This window comes from Sorex fumeus, unplaced genomic scaffold (genome assembly GCF_029834395.1).
Source record: "Sorex fumeus unplaced genomic scaffold, SorFum_2.1 ptg000017l, whole genome shotgun sequence".
Classification (NCBI taxonomy): domain Eukaryota; kingdom Metazoa; phylum Chordata; class Mammalia; order Eulipotyphla; family Soricidae; genus Sorex; species Sorex fumeus.
The window spans coordinates 3,175,829-3,188,294 of record NW_026606074.1 but is presented as its reverse complement, the minus strand read 5'-3'; the positions used below and the strand labels follow the sequence as shown (position 1 = coordinate 3,188,294).

At 61.3% G+C, this 12,466-nt stretch overlaps 1 protein-coding gene across 1 annotated transcript in view; it reads right to left on the bottom strand.

The window, feature by feature from the left end:
• Window positions 1–12,466, bottom strand: part of SH3PXD2B (SH3 and PX domains 2B) — a 51,719-nt gene that overhangs the window by 25,974 nt on the left and 13,279 nt on the right. The window contains exons 2-3 of the mRNA XM_056112305.1: window positions 8,502–8,582; window positions 3,260–3,335 (exon numbers count right to left, since the gene is read on the bottom strand). Coding sequence (XP_055968280.1) covers window positions 3,260–3,335; window positions 8,502–8,582 — 157 coding nt within the window. The remainder of the gene's footprint in view (window positions 1–3,259; window positions 3,336–8,501; window positions 8,583–12,466) is intronic.

The window sequence follows — 12,466 nt, the reverse complement described above, 5'->3', positions numbered from 1 at the left end:
ATGGACCAGTACGTGGAGGGGGGAGGGGAGATCAGAGATGGACATCAAGGAGGGCCAATGGGGTGGGGGATGCTTTGTTTTCCCTCTGCCAGACTTGTACAGAGTCACCAGGAGGCCCTAGGGGCCTGGGTTGGGGTTCAGTGAGGGCTCAGTGCTTGGGGGGGGCACTCCCAGCAGTGCCCCGGCCACTCTGTGGTCCTGGAGACTGGACCTGAGGCTCCTACGTGCAAAAAAAAGGTATTGGGGCTGGAGGTGCAGCTAGAGTTTATGCCTGGCACACATGAGCTTTGGTTCATTCCCCGGTACCCCAAAACAGAAGGAAAAGGAAGAAGTCACAGGAAGGCCAGCACCCCAAGCTGGCGGGGCAGAGAGCTCCAAGAGCGCCTGGCTCAGCCCCAGCAGGCGGGCGGAGGAGAGGAACCTGAGCGGGCAGCGTCTCAGCACCGTGCAGGGATGGTTCTGCTGAGACTACGGCCACCGCAGGCCAACCCCAGGGAGCGGGACTAGGAGGGAGAGACCAGTCAGAGCCGACAGGATACGACAGGATCAAAGGGATGTCACGGGAACCAGGTGACTTGATTACTTACTTTTTTTTTTTTTGGTTCATCTTGGGGCCATACCTGGCAGGATGTGGGTTTCGGAGAGGGCTCAGTGTTTGGGGTGGGGGGTCACTCGCAGCAGTGCCCCAGCCACTCTGTGGTCCTGGAGACGGGACCTGAGGCTCAAATGTGCAAAGCTCGTGCTGCAGCCTGGCCTGAGCTGGGATTATCGGGTTTGGGTTGGGGTGGAGTGGGGCCTGGGCTATGCCTGGTTGGTGCTCAGGGCTCTGACTCTGCACTCAGGGATCGCTCCTGGTGGGTCTCAGGGGGCACTCTGGATGCTGGGGATCAAACCCAGGTCGGCCACGTGCAAGTTAAGTACCTGGCCTACTGCCCTATCTCTCTGGGCTGAGCCGGGATTGTTTTGCTTTGGGGCCATACCCAGGGGTGTTTAAGGCTTACTCCTGGCTCAGTGCTCAGGGATCACACTAGGCTGGGCTCAGGACCATCTGGGGTACTGGGCACTGAATTCGGGTCAACCCTGTGCAAGGCAAATGACCTACCTGCTGTACAATCTCTCTGGGTCCTTGAGCTGGGAATTTTTATTTGGTTTTGGCAGTGCTCAGGACTTCCTTCCTATGCTGTGCTAGGGTCAGAACCCCAGACTTTGGCAGGTAAAGCCCAAACTCCAGCCCTGTGAGCCCTCTCTCCTGCCCCCAGGTTGGCTTCAACTCTCAGCCGGGCCAAGAGCAGGTAGACGTGCACCCACTGATCAACCAGAAAAGGCTAAAAGCAATCCATATGGCACTCAGTAGTCCATGTGTGGTACCAGGGATCAAACCCAGATTGGCGGTGTACAAGGCAAGCTAGCGCCCTACCCAGTACCCTACTGCTGCAGCTCAGAACCTCCTTTCTTGATAACAGTGTTTATTTTTTCTTTTTAAATTAAAAAATTGGGGGTCACACCTGGCAGTGCTCAGGGGCTACTCCCAATTCAGTGCTCAGTAGACCCTATGGTACCAAGGATAGGGCCCAAGACTCGACCCACAGAGCTGTCCCCCTGGGCACAATGGTGGTTTTCATTCTACCAAGGAGTCAACCTTCCCACCTCCTCAACCACGCTAATGGAGAGAAAGGCACCAACCAGTCCCGGGTTCAGCGTGTTGGTTTGGGGATGGTGGGTGGGGTTCAGAAGACAGAGGTTTTCTGTTCTGATGGGGGGTGTTTTGATTTGGGGGCCACTCCTGGCAATGCTATGGGGTTACTCCTGGCTCTGAGCTCAGGGATCATTCCTGGCGGTGCTCTGGGGGTGTAGGGAGGGAGACCATATAGGGTGCCAGGGATCGAACCCAGGTCGGCAAGGGTCCTCCCCGCGGTACTATCTCTCCAGCCCCAGGGTCTTCTGCTTACCTCTTCCCCAGACCCTAAATATTTATGGGTTTGTAGAACTGGCAAGTTCTGGTGTCTTTAGAACACCTCTGTCCTGGTCTCTGGCCAGCTTTTTGCCTTTAAGCAAGGTGAGTGATCCTATGTTATTCTGTGTGGCTGAACACCAGCCCCGGTCCCAGTGGGATTTCCTGAGATGGGCAGAGCTGGAGGGACTGCTGAGGCCAGGGCCCTCGTGGGGGGGAAACCCGGGGCATAGCTGCCCCCCTGTTCTGGCCTGAGGTGAACTATTTCTTGGAAGGGGGCTGACGGCCAAAGAGCCCTCCTTCAGTGGGAAGGCCGGTTCGGGCTGCTTTCCCCGGTGGAGGAAGGCCAAACTGTAATTCTTGGTTTTCCAACCCCAGGCGCTGCCAAGCTGACCTCCCCCGCGCTGGGCTGGCGGGATGGAAAATCGCCTGGGCCCTCCCCCGCCTCCGGGAGGCCAGCAAGGCTTCTGCTGATGTGGCGGTCTGGGCGGAAAACCCACCCTCCTATCCCCCCGCTGCCGCCGGGGACCCCGGGACCCCCCCAGGCAAAGCCCAGAGTCCAGCTGGGAAGTCACACTGCAGAGGAAGTCACACTGCAAAGTCACAGTGGGTTCTAAGGGGATCCCCTGAGCAGAAACGAGGGGGGGGTCCCTGAAACGGGCTGGGCCAGACCGGGGGGTGGGGTGAGAGAGTTACGCAAGCACACAGGCTTCCAGGCTCGCCTCCGGCCCTGCCCTGTCCCGCCAAGCTATTTCACAGCTGGCTGGGCCTCGCACGCAGGAAAGAGCGGGGGCTCCCCTCTTTCCACCTTGCATTAAAAACTGCTAGTTTTACTCTGGCCGGGCTGGGGTGAAAGGGGAAAAGTCCTTGCATAAGCCCAACCCGAGTCTGATCCCCAGCCCCCCAAAGGGTCCCCTGAGCCCCACCAGGAGAGATCCCTGAGTGCCAGAAGCACGGTGTCCCCCACCATCCTCCAGAGAGGGGCCCTGCTCCCCCCCAACTTGGCTCTGCCCCAGACCAGGGGCCACAGCCGTCCAAGGGACTAACGGGCTGACGGCTTCGGCAGCTGCCTGGGTGGAATTCAATGTCCAGGGCCAGAAGCACCTGCTCCTGACCCCGGGACACCTTGTGTACCCAGAGACCAGAGACACCACGGCCCATGGGGGTTGGGCTGAGCCCGGAGTGAGGTCACCTGGCTGGTGAACACTTGAAGCGTTCCAACCAGGGGTCCAGCTTATATCCAAGGTCATACCCCAGGGAGGATGAGCCGAGAGGTCTGGGAGTGGTGTGGGGGGGTCCCACCCTCACCTGGCAGGAAGGGAATGATCCGCTGTTTGGGGTCCTTCTGCCCTCCTTCCATGGGAAACTTGTCCAACATCTGCATCTAAGGGGGTGGAGGGAGAAACAGACATTAGCCACTGCTTCCATCACTTAAAGGTACGAGGGGGAGCGGGGTGATGGTGCTCCAGGCTCACACAGGCTTTGCAGGGAGGAGGCCCAGGCTTGACCCCCAGTACTGTGGTCGCCCCCACCCCCCCTGCTCAGAGCACACGCAGCAGAGCCCGAGGCTACTCCTGGCTGTGCCAGTGCGGTGATACAGAGGAATTGTCCTTTGTTCAGCTTCCCAGAAACTTTTCCAGAATCCTGCTGGACAGATGTGTATGAACAGAGGCACAGAGCGGGCCGGGGGCATTTGGGGCTCTGCTGGGGGTGTCCAGCCGCAAGACCAGGAATGTGAAACACCCCTGGGCCTAGCTGTGCTAAGTACTACTGATGGTATGGGGGAACAAGCACGGAGACCAGTGATCGAGGCACGGTGTGAGGGACCACAGCATGGGGATCTGATGATTGCGGCAGTGTGGGGGACCACAGCGCTGGGACCCAGTGACCACGGCGAGCCTCTGTCCAGGCGTGGGTCTACCCCCAGTACTCACATTCCTAGGGCACGGCAATAGCCACACCAGCAAGAACCATTTCTAATAGTCTGTGAGGCTGTGATTTGTTTTGGGTGGGGCGGAGGTCATCCTTAGGGGTGCTCTGGGCACTCCCTGACCTTCACCAGCAGTACAGTTCTGGGGCACACACCCAGGACGGTGCAGCCCCGTGCGCTCCCTCTGCAGTCCTGATGTCATTGTCTTGGCTGTTCTACCAAGGGAAACGCCACCTGGAAGATCATGTCCGCCAAGCAGGGAGGCCAGAGGCCGGAGTGGAAGCCCTGGGCTCATGACTGCCACCAGTCAGGGTGCTCCCAGGCTTTGAGAAGCCTCCGTTTCAGATGCTCTGTGCGAGCCCCCAGCCCCAGGCCATCTGCGGCACCGGCCAGAGGGTCACGGCGCAAGGGACATCCTCAGAACCCCCAAGCTGCTGCTCCCCTGGCCTCCAGACATCACAAGAGGAAGCAGAACTGGGGCAAGGGGGAAAGGGAATCGGTGGGGGGAGGAAGAGGGAGCCACGTGGAGTGGCCACGTCAGAGTGGGGGCCGAGGGTGGGTGTCGGCGGGGGAAGCAGCTACCCTCAGCACTTTGCAGCCGTCGGCTGGCGACGCAGGAAATGCAGATGGGCGCTCCAAGGAAAACACCGTAGCAGCTGGCGCGGGGCCCGCACGTGGTTTGTGTTAGCGGCAGACTGGACGTGGACGGGTCACCCCCACCCCCAGAAGGACAGGAGCAGGAAGTTGGGGAGCTGGGGGAGGACGGGAGAAGGGGGGCCGTACACACAGCTGCAGCCTGGCGGGAAGGCATGGGGGATGAGGTCTGTCCGTCACACCAGATGCAGTGGGGTACCATGGGGGGTGCGGTGCCCCGGTCTGTGTCCATGCCTCTGGGCTCTGTGCCCTGGGAGACCAAGGCATACTTAACCTGCTGCCCACCCCCTGGGCTAGCTACCTCCTCACTACACCCCTCCTCAGCCCCATGGGCCTCTTATTACTGGACCCCCTCTCTGAACACCCCCCAGCCCCCACCTCTTCACTGACAGGTGCCAGTCTCACCAGGGTTTACCTGAGAATCAAATCAGTGCATCAGCCAAGGAGATGGCGCACAGGCCTGACGTGCACGTGCTGTATCGGGAGGCCTGGCATCCTATGGTCCCCCCGTCACTGCCAGGTGTGCCCCAAACCGCCCCCCACCAAAGGTGCTGGAGAGATACCTCGAAGGGTTGGGGTGCAGGCTCTGCAGGCTGGGAGGCTCCTGGGACCCCAACATCATAGAGCAGGAAGCAGAGTCTCTGAGCACTGCTAGGTATAACACACACATGCGTGCTTACACGCGCGTGCGTGCGCACACACGCACACACACACACACACACACACACACACACATAAACCCACAGTGAGTAAAACCAAGCAGTTAAGTGGCCTGACCACCACTGTCCAGGCGGGAGGGAAGAGGCGGCCGGCGGCTGGCAGCAACAGGATCTCGCTCCTGCCAACGGAGCCGCTCCCCGCTCACGATGGGGAAGGGGCAGCTCTGTCCCGAGAGACCACCGCGGCCCTGGGAGAAGACGCGTTCCCAGTCACTGGGCACGCTTCCAGAAAGGCTGCAAGCTGCCTGCACGGAGGAAGCTGGGCCTGCCCGGGGGAGAAGGGGTGTGCCCGTGGCCGCACAGCACCGGGGGGCTGGCCCGAAGCTCCTGACCAAGTCCTCTGCCTTTTCCATTACGGAGGCAAGCGGGCAGCTGACCTTCCTCTTGGCAGGAGCACGGCCCTCCCCAGACTTGGCCAAGCCACGTTTCGGGGGGGACAGAGGGAGGGCGGGAGGGCGGGTGGGATCACCATCTTCAGGGCCTCCTTGCCCGTCCCTGGGAACAGCTGGCTGAGGCCAGCAGGGGTCCTGGCCGGGGCTACCCCTCTGAGGGGTAGGAGGCAGGAGGCGGCACATTCCTGGAGGAGCGGGACCCTCAGGAATCCTCCCGCTTCCCACTGTCGCCGCCCATCTGGGACTCTTTAAAGGCGGCCGCCTTGGCCCTGCTCTGGCTCTGACTCTGCAGACGCTGCTGATTGCGGGGGGGAGGGGGGCTGGGGCGGCTCTGGGCGCACCCGCACCCCACCCCCCAAGATCAAGATCGAGATCACAGAGAAGCAGAAAGCTCACTTGGAGCTCGCGAGGAATGCCAGGGTGCAGTCAGCAGGGGCTGGCCAGGGAATCTCAGGAACCGAAGCTTGGCTCCAGCGTCCCCTGTGATGTCACCTCTGCGTGGAGGGTCAGAAGGCCACAGCTCTACTCACACACACAGGCCTTTGGGGACACAGGGCCACTGAGCCCTCCCTCTCCTGCAGCAGCTCCTCTCCTGCCCAGGAGCCCTGGACATCCAATCATCCCTCCTGCAGCTGAAAACCTGCATCTCAAAGGCCTGGTATGGGCAGGAGAAACAGCACAGCAGGGAGGGCACTGGCCTTGCACACGGCTGGCCTGGTACCCCATATCGTCCCCTGAGCACTGCCAGGAGTGATCCCTGAGCACAGAGCGAAGAGGTAGCCTTGAGTAGCACCAAGTGAGGCCCAAAAAGCACCCTCCCTCCCACCCTCCAAAAAACAACCCCAAAGAACCCAAAGTGGGCCTGGAGGGGCTGGAGTAATAGCACAGCGGGTAGGGCATTTGCCTTGCACGCGGCTGACGTGGGTTCGATTCCCAGCACCCCATATGGTCCCCCGAGCACTGCCAGGAGTAATTCCTGAGTGCATGAACCAGGAGTAACCCCTGTGCAGTGGGCCTGGAGGTGGGAGCGGGCAGCGGCCGCTGGGCCGGCAGCCTGTGGCCGTAATGCCACGAGATCAGGGAGGCCTCCCTATGGCCAGTTCAGGGGCCCCTGCAGGGTCGGCAGGAGGAGTAGGCACAGTTCCACCTCCCCACCCTCAACTCTAGCAGGGACCGTCATAAAACGACAGGCCCTCACCTTCCTCAACCACACTGAATGCTTCTGGGAAGGGGCCTTCTACGACTCCCGCCAGGGGTGACACCTACCCAGGAACCGAAGATAAAACCGACACCACAGAAGCAGAAATGTGGAAGCAGCAGCGGCGGGCTGGGTGAGGGGGCGTGAGCACTATGGGAACCCCTGGATCCAGCTGTGCCTGAAGCCCACAAGGCTTCCTCCTCCTCTCAGATGCTCAGTGACCCCAGCCAAACAACATACTGGCTTATTTAAGTCCACGTTGAGCGTGGCTGTCACCTGCACCTGAAGCATCCTAACCGGTACGCAGAGGGACCAGGAAGACAGTCATCTCCTGGCCCTGCAGTGGGTCACAGGGGGCTCCCAAGGAGTGCTCAGGGGGGCTCAATGCTTGGAGCTTTTCGGCAAACTGAGACAGTGGTTCACTGCAAGGATGTGGTGCTGCCTGGGCTCTGCAGTGCCAGGAATTACCTGGGGACTCGGGCGACTCCAAGACCCTCCCCAGCGATGTGACACTGGGATCAATGCTGCGCGAGCAGCCCTACCCACTGCACCATCTCCCCGGCCCTCACTGTCCACATGCTGCTCGGCTCCTCAGGAGACTGGAGGTGCTGCTCCTGGTGGTGCCTCATTCGTGAGCTCACCAGACACTGCCACATCCAAGGTCCTCAAACACGCCATTCAGCAGAGGGAGGATGAGGATGCAGTGGGTCCGGGACACAAAAGAGGAGAGGCACGGCCAAGACCTGGGGTGGGGGCTGGGTGGGGGGCACTTCAGGGTTGAGTATGTACGGGGGCTCTTGGGGAAAGAGAGACCGGAGGAATGGGGAGGCGAGGGTCTTCCCCCAGAGCCGGAAGGCCCCCTGACCCATGGAGCCGGCCGCAAATGCAACTGCGGAGGCACAGAGAGAGGCTGGAGCAGGGTCGCGTCTGCAGCCGAAGGATTTCATCTCCGGTGCGCTCCGCTCTGCTGCCGGCGGCAAGCAGCCTGCCTTCATCGGGAGAAAACCCAGCGTTAGAGCAAACGGCAACAGAGAAGCCCACATCAAAGGGATTTTTTTTGGGGGGGTTACGGTATGGTAGGGGGACACAGCTGGCAGTGCTCAGGGCTTACTCCTCGATCTGTGCTCAAAGAATCATTCCTGGCAGAGCTTGTGGGACCCTATGCAGTGTTGGGGTCCAGCCCAGGTGGGCTGTGCAATCTCTGGCCCAGATGGAAACTTTTTTTTCCCCCGCTTTTTGGGTCACACCTGGCAATGCACAGGGGTTACTCCTGGCTCTGGACTCAGGAATCACTCCTGGCGGTGCTCAGGGGACCATATGGGATGCTGGGAATCAAACCCGGGTCAGCCGTGTGCAAGGCAAACGCAGTACCCGGTGTGCTATTGCTCCAGCCCCCGGGATGGACACTTTTAAAGAATCACCTGGGTCACTCCAGATACAGACGCCATCCCCGGATGGGGCCACGTCCGTCTCTAGATCCTGCCAACAGCCACGCTGCGCAGCTCCCGTGAGGCACAGATGGCCCCTGCCCACCCAGGCAATTAAAGAAGCAGGCGACGGTGGGGGCATGAGGGGCTGGCACTCGGCTCCAAGGGGCAAGTCAGTCCCCTCTGACTCTGCTCTGCCCTGCAGCTCGCGGGAAGCCCCCCAGCCTTACCTGGAGGTCGAAGAACTTGCTGTAACGCCGGTAAATGGCCTCGGTGGAGCCGCTGGACCACGTGACTCGGATGATGTAGACCTGGAGGGAGGGACAGAGGGGACAGGGGTCAGCACCAAGGGGACCGTTCCATCTGCAGAAAAGAGCTGCTGGTCTCGAAGGCTCCGGACCGGCCCCTCCGGGCTCACACAAGCTCTCTAAGAGGAGGACAGGACTCGAGCGCGGGGGGATGGGGCTTCCAGCCCAGCCCTCCTGCCTCTCTGTCCTCCTCCTCCTCCTTACCCACTGGCTTTATGAAGGTGGGAGGATGCAGGCCACGGGCCCCAAAGGCTCTGAGCAGCCACGGAGGGAACATAAGGGTTCCACCAGGCTTTCTGACTCTGAGGGGAAGGCGCCCCTAAGTCTTACCCTGGTCAAAGCCAACTGCGTACAGAAAGGTCTCTGGGAGGCCAGAAAGGCGGTGTGAACACATGAGGCGGGGGCCACATGAGCCAACTTCCCAGAGACCACCCGTGCGCTTGGGACCTCCAGGGTGGCAGCCGGCGATGCTCAGGGGACCAAGGAAGGCTGGGATCAAACCTGGGGGCAGATTCCTGGGGCACTCCTCACCCCCACCCCCGTCCAAGGGCCTACAGAACCCAGCCAGTCCTGAGACCCCCCTCCTCCTTTCTTGACAGGTAAACTGAGGTCCAGCAACCCACACACCAGGTCCCCAGGCCCGGGGAACATTCCATCAAAGCCCAATTAATCCACTGTCCAGGCCATGGCCCATGTGGGCTCCAAAGCCAGGGCAGCGTTGGGAAGACCACAAGGTGCTGAGCCCCGTAAAGCCCGGCCCCCACTGTCTTACACGTCGCCCCCCCCCTTGGCTCTGGCTGACAGTGCTCGGAGTTCTGGACACGCAGTCCACAGGCCCCAGGCTGCCTGGCTCCTACGCTGGGAGAGGCCCCCGGACGTGACGTGGCATCTGGGTGCCGCTCTTGCTTCTTAGTGCCAACTGCTGGCCTGGGACAAGCAAGCTGTGCATCCTGGGTCTGCAGGCCCACCCCCCCTTCCCGTGGCAGCACCCTCCTCTCGGGCACGGGGAAGCAATACTCCCAAGGCGAGACGGCGGCAGCGGCAGGGAGGGGGGAGGCGCGCAGGGTGGAGGGGAGAGGAGGAGGGCAGAGCCGCAGCAGCAGCGGGAGCAGAGGCCTCTGGCGGGACGCCACTGCCTGACTAACGGCAAACATGATCCAGCCGCGCCCCGCGGAGACCGTGAGTCCCCTGCCAGCTGTCGGCCCAACATCTGGCCTATGTAGGGCAGCCTTCCCAGCCTCGTTTTGGAATTGCAACACCCGCATTTTGTTCCATTTCCCAACACCCCTAGGCTTCTCTCCGCCACTCCCTCCCTCCCCTGAGAAATTTGCTGAGGAGCGCAGAATTTCTCTCTCCTTTTACTTCTTATTTTGGTTCTCGGGCCACACCCAGCAGTGCGCAGGGCTTACTCCTGGCTCTGCACCCAGCGATCACTCCTGGTAGGCTCAGAGGATGCTAGGGATCAAACCCAGGCCGGCCTTGTGCAAAGCAAACACCCTCCCTGCTGTGCTATCAATCCAGCCCCAGAATTTCTCTTTTTTTTTGGGGGGGGGGGGGTAGAGGACGACACACCTGGCGGTGCTCAGGGCTAACTCCTGGCTCTGTGCTCAGGGATCACTCCTGGTGGCATCTGATCCCTGGCACACCATATGGGATGCCGGGGATCGAACCCAGATAGGTTGCATTGCGAGTCAAATGCCCTACTTGGCTGTACTACCACTCTAGCCCGCGAATCACTTTTATAAAAGAAAACACAGTGAGGGGCTGGAGTGCTAGAACAGAGGGTGGAGGGCTTGCCCTGCACGTGGCCAACCTGGCTTTGATCCCCGACACCCCCACGAGATCCCCTTCTGAGTGACCCCGGAACACAGGGCCAGGAATCAGCCCTGAGCACTCCTGGGTGTGGCCCAAAAACCAAGAAAGAGAAAAAAAAAAAGAATGCAGTGAAGCTCACTCCTGGAGAAGCAGTGGGTGGGAAGGGCGGGGGAAGGGGGTGTCTGACCTGGGAAGGGGGTCCCTGGGGGTGTGCTATGCAGAACCAAGCACGGGGGCCCCAACAAGACCAGAAGCTCGACCCCTAGCGGGAGGGCGCGGAGCCTGCTGGGGGGCCCCCCAGCCTCTGATGATGGGGAGTGCCCAGGCCCGTCAGGACGCTCCTGGCCCAGGGCCAGTCCCTTCCGGTCCCCAGTCAGTGTGAGGAATCACCCCGCTCGGGCGCCAGAACAAATGACACAGAGTGGCGTGGCTGTCTGCCAGGGGTGCTGGATTTTTTTTTTTTCTCAATCTTTTCAATTAAGTGAATGCTTGGAACTGGCCCAGATACAAGTGCTGGCGGCGTGAGCGGCCGAGAAGATGCTCAGTCGATGGTTCTGTTCTTGCGGCTTCCTGTCCATGGCGGAGGTGTGAGGGGTGGAGCAGGGTCTGGGTGCAGGGCTGGCGTGGGGAGGGGGAGGGGGCACCGAGGAGCGGGGTTGTGTGCCATTTGGAAAACAGAGGCCTGCTGTGTTCCAGGCTCCCTCTGAGTTGGGGGTGGGGGTGGGGCACAGCCGGGAGGACACGGGCACATGGCCACAGAGCTGGTGGGGCCGCGGGGGTCCCTTCTGCCCCCGCCTGAATGGGCCATCTTGTCTGGCAGGAGCTGTCCCTTTGCCATCAAGCAATGCCTCACTCCCCAGACCTCCAGGAAGCCTTACTGGGGCCCAAGTCTGGGTCTGGGGGCTGAGAGAGAGTCCAGCGGGTAGGGCGCTGGATGGCCTTGCACATGGCCCACCTGGGTTCAACCCCCAGCATCCTCTATGCTCCCCTGAGTCTCACCAGGGGATCCCTGAGTGCAGCGCCAGGAGCAACCCCTGAGCATCGCCAGGTGTGGTCCTGAAACAAAACAAATTCCGAGTCTGGTACCCACGCATTCCTGGGTCCCCCGGCCACGAGGGCCACTGATCCTCTGGGTTCTGTGAACCTGACCCTGAGTCCCCCAAGGGAGGCCAGGCAGACCTGGGAGGGACCAGTGGACACTCGGACAATGTGTAGAGGAGACGCAGAGTGGGAAACGCAGATGCCACCATGCTGGCTCTGGTGCGGCCAGGAACGAGACTGCTGAAAAGCACCCGGGCACACTCCACAGCTGCTCCAGAAACTTCTGGTCTGGAAACAGAAGCCACTTTGTGGCCGTGGAGAGCAGAGGCGAAGGGACGAGAAGGTCACCTCTCACCCCAGACCTCAGCAAGGGGCAGAGGAGGAAACGCGACACCACCCCACCCCGACTCCCTGGGGCCACACTCACAGAAGGAGGCTTCCTGTCTGCACCAACCTCAGTGGAAAAGTGACTCCCCACCCCTTGACATTTGGTTGGGGGGCCACACCCAGCGAGGCTCGGCGCTACTCCCTGCTTGTGCTTGGGCTTCATTCCTGAAGGTCCCTGGGGTGTGGGGGATTGAACCCAGGCCTCCGGCATGTGAAGCCTGTGTTCCCCACCAGCGGGTTCTCTCCCGGGTATCCAACATCACCACCGCACACACCAGGCCCTGCCTTTAGGAGAACCAGCCATGGCAACTCTAGCCAAAGCGGCCACCTCGTGATACGAGTCACTTGCAGCTCCCTTTCCTCCACTGTGAAGGGGCGGGGAGGAGATGGGAAGCCCACAACTCTGGGGCCGTGGGGGCCTGGCACCGGGCCCACCCTGACATCTCCGCCCGTCCACAGACCAACCCTCACCACCTTCCGCGAACAGCGCCTGCGACGGCCACCCTTGGCCCGCCCCGGCCCCCAACACAGTGTCCTTACAACACCCCCTTCCTTCCCAGCCGAGCCAGGAGACGCAGGCTGGGCCGAGAGCAGCTCGGGCCTGGGCCTCTGGCTGCCAAGCCCTGACCTCGTGCACATCTGGC